This window comes from Akebia trifoliata, chromosome 4 (assembly GCF_017979445.1).
Source record: "Akebia trifoliata isolate Shusen 1 chromosome 4, ASM1797944v1, whole genome shotgun sequence".
NCBI classification, from domain to species: Eukaryota; Viridiplantae; Streptophyta; class Magnoliopsida; order Ranunculales; family Lardizabalaceae; genus Akebia; species Akebia trifoliata.
In genome coordinates, this window is record NC_141378.1 from 43176837 (window position 1) to 43184980 (window position 8144).

The 8144-nt window shown below is 34.4% G+C and overlaps 1 protein-coding gene across 10 annotated transcripts; it reads right to left on the minus strand.

Annotated features, from left to right (window-relative positions):
• Positions 1 to 572: 572 nt before the first annotated feature.
• On the minus strand, positions 573 to 7384 carry LOC147405113 (uncharacterized). 10 transcript variants are annotated; one of them, XM_086441260.1, is made up of 9 exons: positions 5307 to 7384; positions 4679 to 4717; positions 4033 to 4107; positions 3876 to 3937; positions 3224 to 3782; positions 3031 to 3120; positions 2862 to 2956; positions 1729 to 1835; positions 576 to 1227 (listed from the first exon to the last, which is right to left on the minus strand). In XM_086441260.1, the coding sequence occupies exons 5-6, from the start codon at positions 3743 to 3745 to the stop codon at positions 3115 to 3117; spliced, it is 528 nt and encodes a 175-aa protein (XP_086297386.1). In that variant the 5' UTR covers positions 3746 to 3782; positions 3876 to 3937; positions 4033 to 4107; positions 4679 to 4717; positions 5307 to 7384; the 3' UTR covers positions 576 to 1227; positions 1729 to 1835; positions 2862 to 2956; positions 3031 to 3114. The 10 variants fall into 10 exon arrangements, with proteins under 10 accessions (XP_086297391.1, XP_086297386.1, XP_086297385.1 ...); XM_086441259.1 differs by lacking the exon at positions 4679 to 4717; XM_086441258.1 differs by having other exon boundaries at positions 4033 to 4717.
• Between the last annotated feature and the right edge of the window lie 760 nt (positions 7385 to 8144).

Consider the following 8144-nt stretch of genomic DNA (forward strand, 5'->3'; position numbering starts at 1 on the left):
GCACAAAATATCAATAAGTTGACTTTTGCAAAATAACATTGATTTGACCGAGCCATGTGCTATTAAAAATCAGTGAGTTAATTCCTTAGCTCATAAAAAAATCTGAATTTTAAAATCATCAACCCATGAAAAATTTGAATTTCAAATTGATCACCAACTCATGAAAAATCTGAATTTTGAAGTGGTCACCAATTCATGAAAAACCTGAATTTTAAAATAACCCATGAAAAATCTGACACTACAGTAAATTCTGATTATAGCAATGGCCAAAGCCGCCAATATAGTCTACAATAGACGTCGCTGAAGCCTTCATTGACATCCAGCCTAGTCGTTGGACATTGTCGTAAGATCCCTTGCAGCAAAATTTATTACTGACGACCACATATAAAAATATCGTCGTTATAACAATGGTGTTACAATGCAACTGAAATTTATGCTTCAAAGAGGGCCATTGGGCGTCGTTATAGGATAAGTTTATTTTAAAAAGAATTACTATTTTCACACAAACTTTTGCTAATACCACACCTACTGTGTGTAAGTCGTTGGTAATTAATAAAAGAATTGGTGTGGCAATAGTAAAGGTTGGTGTGAAAATAGTAGATCTCTTTTTTTTTTTATAGAGGTTTATAACTACAGTCATGGCCATCACTATAAATAAAACTTAAAAAAAAAAAAAATACTGTGATTTTATACATGCACCCTCATGTCTTGTTGAATATTGGAGGTTACCCCTGTATTTTTAAATTGATGACATGCTCCCTCACATCTTGATGAATATTGAAGATACCCCTGTTTTCAAATTGATGACATGCCCCCTTGACCCAACCACCAAAATGAAAAGAGCCAAATGCCCCCATCTCGAATACGTTGTTTTCAACGTAAAACTAGCCCTTTTACATAAAACCCTAGTTTTTTCTACCCATTTACCATGCACTTTGCACCTTCACTAATAATAATGTAGCAACAACATTTTCTCTCGTTACTCTAAATCGAGGAGTACCCTTGAGGTAATTGGTGACAAGATCATGGTTGGCATGCATTTTCTCCCCATTCCAACTTGAGTAGAAGACCATTATAATTTAGACCCCCTTGATGATAGAATTGCGATAGGCAGGCATATGGATGCTTTGCAAACCATGCATGTCGATCACTGTGTTGTTCTCGTCGATGCCCTTGGTTGTGACACCATCACTAACAAAGTGCTTTGCACAAGTTGTAAATTTTGTCCTTCAAAGAATTTAGAAAATTAGTGTCAGAGATTAGAAATGTCTACTTCATCAAAACATAAGGGACTCTTACTTTTCATTAACATAAGGGACTCCTTTTTGAGAACTAGACGGGATATCTCGAGAAAAATGAGAACTTAGAAACAGAGAAACTCTCAATTAAAACTAATTCAAATACATCAAAAGTTAATAGATTAGGAGAAATTTTGTTTAGGCTTGGTTATTTACTGCAATACATGGGGCAAAAACATATGGGATGCCAGTAGCTCTGACTTCAAGAGCAATTGCAACACCAATTCTCTTCATAAGTTGTGGATCCCTAAACAGTAGAAGCTCATAAAAGTAATGAGACATTGAAATCTTGGTTAATGAAGAGTAATTGTTGCTCAGGTACAAAAAACATATATAACCCATGAATATAGTAAACTTTTAGGCTTATAATGTAGTTTAATACTTCAATATAGTTTAGGCATAATCTTCATGCAATGGTATAGATACTTACCTCGTAATAATGTAGCAACTTTACACCTTCACTAATAATAACGTAGCAACTACATTCTCCCTCGTTTCCTAGTGATCGTTGTCCCGAGTGCCACAGAAACTATAACACTTTAACAATGTAGCAACAAATCAGTCAATCCAAATACCAAAAAAACTAAAAATAAAAAAAAAATATGGTTTTTATCTACAACAACCTTCGAAGTTAAACCTATCAAATACATGTATGATTAGATTCGTTGGCCACGCAGTGTTTTTATCTACAACAAGAAATCTTGCACATTTAATGCTAATGTTGCATGATTGCCAAGATGATGGTTGTTACTACTGAGTTATACACGGGAGTTAAGACCATTAAGGAATCAAGTATTTAGTCCCACTAGGCTTTAGGGAAAAAAAAACATATTACATTGATTGTAGAACAAGGCAATCTACATGCCGGTTCCTATTTTTGTTAAGGTCCAAATTTCTTTCTCATTTATTATTTTTGTATGATCTAATAAAATCAAGACAAGATAAAGATTGGTATTTTATTATTTTTAAGTAAAAGTTAGTGTGTTAATAATAGAATCTCTCTTAAAATAGAGATCGAGTTCCCTAAGATTACAAGAATGAAGAATCTCTTCCATCAATCTAACGAATGCATTGACCTACAACATTTGCACTTCAAGCATCCCCCAAACCTGTGCATTCTTCTTTCTAACTAAGCCCAAAATTTACTTCATTGTTGATATTTTTTCTTATAAATAAATAAATTTTAAAATTCACTGTAAACTAGTTTAAACTAAAGGCTTTACTTGGTTAGAGACTATAACTCAATGAAATCAGCTCGGTCTTTGTAGGTGCCTAGTCATACAAGGGGTGAATTTTATTTTAACACATGAAACATAAAACAATGCACTCTCTAAGCAAACCATAAACTTCAACATACTACGGATATTTCCTCGTTGAGCCAAAACTGAGCATTGTCTCATTTAAAAAAATAATAATAATCTGAAGGCACTTAAAAACGAGATAAGAACTACTAATAATCAAAAGTGTATCAGTCATGGCCATTTGATCATCTACAACTTGTTATAAAACTCAAACTTCATGATCATGATGCCATCTGCAGCAAGGGACAAAATTGAGACTAACCTTAAATGGTTGTGAAAGCCTTCTTTCCACCTCCCCCAAAGGATCCAGCAGGAATGACTTTCACCACATTAAACCTCACAGTCTTCGATAATAGCCTAACAGAACACAGACATAAAATCAAGAAAAGATAAAGAAATAGAAGTATTATATGGCTTATGGATGAAACAACCTGCACTGGCCGATTATGATATGGTCACCTTCTTTCACACGGAAACACGGGGATATATGAGCTGGGATATTGGAATGACTCTTCTCATATCTGAAACCCCAAAATACAAGAATTCAAAAATTGCATCAAAGTACAAAAATTGCAAGCTTTTATCGTATTGCAGACCCTCTCTCCTGCTGTTCTCCGTAAGTACCTTCATCCAACCTCCATCAGCCTTGATAGCTGAATCCGCCTTGTGAGTTGGATACCCACTCGTTTCATGGGAACCTGATACATACCCATCCGATACTGCCAAGGGTGAAGATCTTGTGAATGAAGAGGATGATGAAGAACTGTCCGAATCCTCTACATCTCTCAAAGGGCTATTCCAACCACGTCCTGCTTCTCCAAATAAGTAATCAATGTCATCGGTACTGGTCGAGTCCCTGGTGCTCTCAGTACTGCACAATCCTTCATCAGAACAACTGAGAAGTGAAGAGTTGGCACTTGAAGAGTCTGCTTTAGGAATCCGTTGCCATGGATGTAACCTCCCATTGAACAATTCTGAAGATTCAAAACTAGTTGTGCCATTCAAAGTTGCCCAATAAGGGTAATCTTCTGGCCTCCTATGTGAAATAGAAGGGCCATTCGTAGTAGAGATGGGTTGTGCTCTGGAAGAAGTACCCTTTCCATTGTGTCTGCTGCCTTGCTTGATTTTTCCATCAGTGGAGATCATTGCCTACTGTACCGAACTTGGGGGCCGTGGTGAGCACCTACCAATGAGAGGAAAAACATTTGTTTGTGTTCTAGCAATCAAAATGTAAGTAAATCTGGAATGAAAGAGCAAAGCTTCTAGACTCTGTAACCTTGCATAGAGGAGCATGTATGCCCCTTTTGATAAGATGGTCTCACGCTCCACAGGTTTTACCTATAAACCCATTACCAACAATATTGTCAACTTCTTTAAATTTCATTTACATTGATCATAGGAAACATGTAACAAGAATGTAGATCAAAGGAGACCTGAAAATGGCTGGTAGTACATCGCACAAAAGATTCAAGAACCCAATGAATTGATGGCCCCAACTATTCTATTACCTAAAAAGAACCCAAGACAATTATCATAACCAGCCAAAATGTGTATTATTATTTTTTTCTTACATTTCTTCTTTTTTTTCATTTAGATTGTATATCCAGAAGAATGTGACATATCAGATGATTACAGGATCCAATAGGGTCAATTTTCAGTCCAAGCGATCTCCAAAGATAAGAAACATTCACCTTCATGTCCCACATATTGGTTTTAATGAACATGTGCCTTAAATTTCCACTAAAATGAATTTGAAATGACAAGGTAATATATAGGACATACTGCGCCCTGGAAAAAATAACTTGGACCCATTCCCGTCTTTGGGTTTTTTATGTTTTTGGTGCAAGGTCTTTAAGGAATTTAGGAGTGATTTTCTAGAGGACTTTCTGGGTAGAGGGGAATGAGTTTGTAATTTAGTCCCTAGTAAGTCTTCATGTTGTGGTTATGCCCTATTTGTTGGTCATCTTGATCACCTTATACAATGTGCATTTATTATCACACACCCAAAAAAAAAAAACCTAACAACTGAAAGGAATGCGAATCTAGAGGAGATAGATATGAGATACATATGACACATACCATGCTGTCATCAATCTTGAACCACTTCCTCTGAATGTTCTGAACATAACAAACATAGTGCTTAGAAAATGCAGCATTCATGATATCCAAGTGAACAACAGTTAGATGGATACCAACTGATATTGCCCTTGAAATTCATTATTCAACCTTGTCAAGAATTGTTATTTTGTATGTAAAGAGGAATAAAATGGTAAATTATGAGCTGCAAAAGAGTAACTATTTTGCCAAGGGACCATCAAGTTGTTAGCGAAATAAAAGAATTATGCTTCAACTCTATAAGAATAATGCATGCACGGTAACTTATATGAATGATAAAATAGAAGCAATAACCAATAAACACCAATGAAAAATGGATCACAACCCATATACAAAAATATGGGATAAAATTCAACCTATGAGCAAATTCAACAAAACAAAATGAAAATGAATAATCTCTAGATTAAAACTAACCAAACAATTTGAACTGAAATGAAATAATCAGGATACTTCAAAGCATTCCAATCAGATTCAAGTAGGAAGCACACGATAGATCCTTTCTTCCCAAGTTGCTTTTTCGAAGGTTATCAAACTGAGTAAAACAAGGTCATAAATAAAAACAAAACTAGTCTAAATCCAACGAATTACTTACTTGGTTAATCCAATTGGGAATCTTCACAGAAGATCCGAACGAAAGTGAGAGAGAGGTAAGCAAGAGTCGAGACCGACTGAAATAAGTGATTGAACTGAAATTAGGGTTTTATTCTAAAAAAATCAAAGTGAAACCCTAAGTTAAAGTCTTTTAAACTGAAATTAAACGATAAACTCGCTTGAAATCTGTCCAAAATGTGGTTGAGATTAGAGTTGAAGTATCCTAATCACAGCCAACAAAATCCTAAAAAACCTATTTGTTAGTGCAGAAGCTCAACTGAGTTAATCACATCTCAATATTAAAAACATAACAAATGAAATCTATGGTTTAATTGCTACACTGTAAAATTGAATCAACACTATAGAACTAGGACAAAAAGGCAATCATAGAAGGTCAATTTCGTGAATCCTTCTTCGATTTGATCTCTAGAAGGAGAAATACATGATTACAATCATGGTTTTTAAACTCGTCCGAGACCGAGATGTATCGCCCGAGTTAACTCGGTATCAGAGTTGAACGAGACCAACTCACAAAGTCATTTTTTTGACCGAGTTTTATGTCTCACATTATATTTTTTGAGTTATCTCACGAGACGTCTCAAACGTATCGGAAAACTCGTCCAAGACGACTCGGTATCGGAGCTGAACGAGACGAGATGCGATACCGAGTTTAAAAACCATGATTACAATTAAATTAAATTAACCAAAAAAAAATAAAAAAAATTACTAAATGACTAATTTGTGCAAAATCGACCAAACATTACTTACTGATTGAGGTTTGAAATGAAAAATTGAAGTTCGAGATCGATTTCAAAGGAGAGGTTTTGTAATCGAGATCGAATTTGTTTCTCTGAGTTTTTCAAAGGCCTTAGAAATTCAAGAGATTGAGACAGATTTTTTTCGATCGAGATCCAATATGTTTCTCCATGTTTTTCAGAAGTCTTAGAAGTTCAAGAGATCGAGAGAGTTTTGATCTATTTCTCTGTGTTTTAAAGGTCTCAGAAGTGAGTGAGAGAGAGAGAGAGATTAGGGTCCATTGGAGAGATCTAAAACATCTTGCTTGCATAAAAGGATAGTGAGTTTGAGAGAGAAAAGGTGAGCCAGAGTCCCGAGATTTTTTATTTAAATAAAGTATTTTTTTTTTCATTGATGGCTTAAATTTTGGCTATAGTAAAATGGTCTATAGCAACAAATTTTATTTGACTGTTAGCTAAAAGTTGTTATAGAATATTTTTCATGTAGTGTGAATTTTAAAAGATCATCATCCCATGAAAAATTTGAACAACCCATGAAAAATCTTGATTTTGAAATCAATCACCAATCCTTGAAGAACCTGAAGTTTTAAAGATCATCAACCCATGAAAAATCTGAATTTAAATTTATGAGAAGCTCATAAGAAGTATGAATTTTGAAATCGATCTCCAATCCATGAGAAATCTGAATTTTTATAGTGATGTACAAAGCATGAAAAATCTGAATTTTGATGGGTTCATTAACCCAAAATTCACATGAACCTGCTCGAATCCCAATCAAGTCATTTCTTTATTCATGCCACGTAACTTTCCAGTATTGAATTAATTCAATTATTGGCAAATCGTAAAACAAAGTATGGTCATATTTTAAAGAAATCGATGGAATATTGGATTCAAGAAATCCACAAAATCATGATCACGGATGCCCGAAAAACCTGCACAAGAAAAATAAGGCGATTAATATCAATGACGAATCAAAACCAATTTATGGACTCACCTTATTTGAGATGAATCAAGAAGAAGAAAATTGTTGCTAATAGATTCTTAAGACAATCAAACATATATAATAAAAAAAAATAGAACACATGTGAGAGAGCGAGGAAGTGGCTACTGGAGCGTAAATTTGAGATGAGTGTGGGGGATGTGTGATGTTGAGAGAGTGAAACCGAGAGAGGGCTTAGGGTTGGGAGAGAAGAGGTCCCTCTTTTGATAATTTTTTCCCTTTTTTTGCTACAAATTGGGTAGTTTTGAGAGGTGGTTCTCCGATTCCTCCTCCTTCTCCTCTATGGGACAATCAGCCACCTTTTTTATAAGGTGTAAGTTTCTTTTTGGATATTTGGGAAGTTTTTCAATCCTCATTTTTTTAATTAATAGTGTGAGATCCACCCGACACAAGGGAATGAGTGGGATGGCCAAATGTTTTTTTTTATTTTTGTGTGTGTGTGTGTGTGTATTTTATTGCCTTCTTATGTGGATTTATTTGTTTCTTTAATTTCCACTCAACTTGTGGGGCCGGTGATTTGCTTGAGATATTCAAATATTTGTTTAGAAAGTGGTCAGTTTCAATTTTCCCTTTTACATGATTTTTTATTATTTTGTTTTTGCAAGTTGCTTTTAGTTAGTCTTTTATTTGGATCTTGCGTGAGTGAGGTATTTGAAGACATGGGGTATTGGTCAATTATTAATTGAGTTAAACTTTCAATTTGATTGGTTTAATTAACTTTAATTTTTTATTTGATTGATTGATTAATTGGGATTGATTAGATTAAAAAGTTGCATTGATTGGTTAAAATTAATGGTTGATGGTGTAATTTGATGATCGATTTGACTTTTAAGATTGATTTTCAATTTCAATTGGTTAATCATTTCAAAATTAGTAGATTTTGATTCTCCTAAGTGTGAAGTCTTTAAATTTTCTCGAGGTATCTAAATATCGAACGTCGAAGGATATTTTGGTCATTTTTATAATTTTTCGTAAACATCTCCATTTTCATTGATTCGAATCTTGTTAGACTTGAAATCACATTCTAAGAATAATGAAAGTACTTTCGAAACATTTCAGAAGTATGGTATTTTCGTCATTTTAT

Bases quoted from the DNA above. Each gene is read 5' to 3' on its own strand.
- LOC147405113 (XM_086441265.1), bottom strand. From the start codon at position 3,745: ATGATCTCCACTGATGGAAAAATCAAGCAAGGCAGCAGACACAATGGA.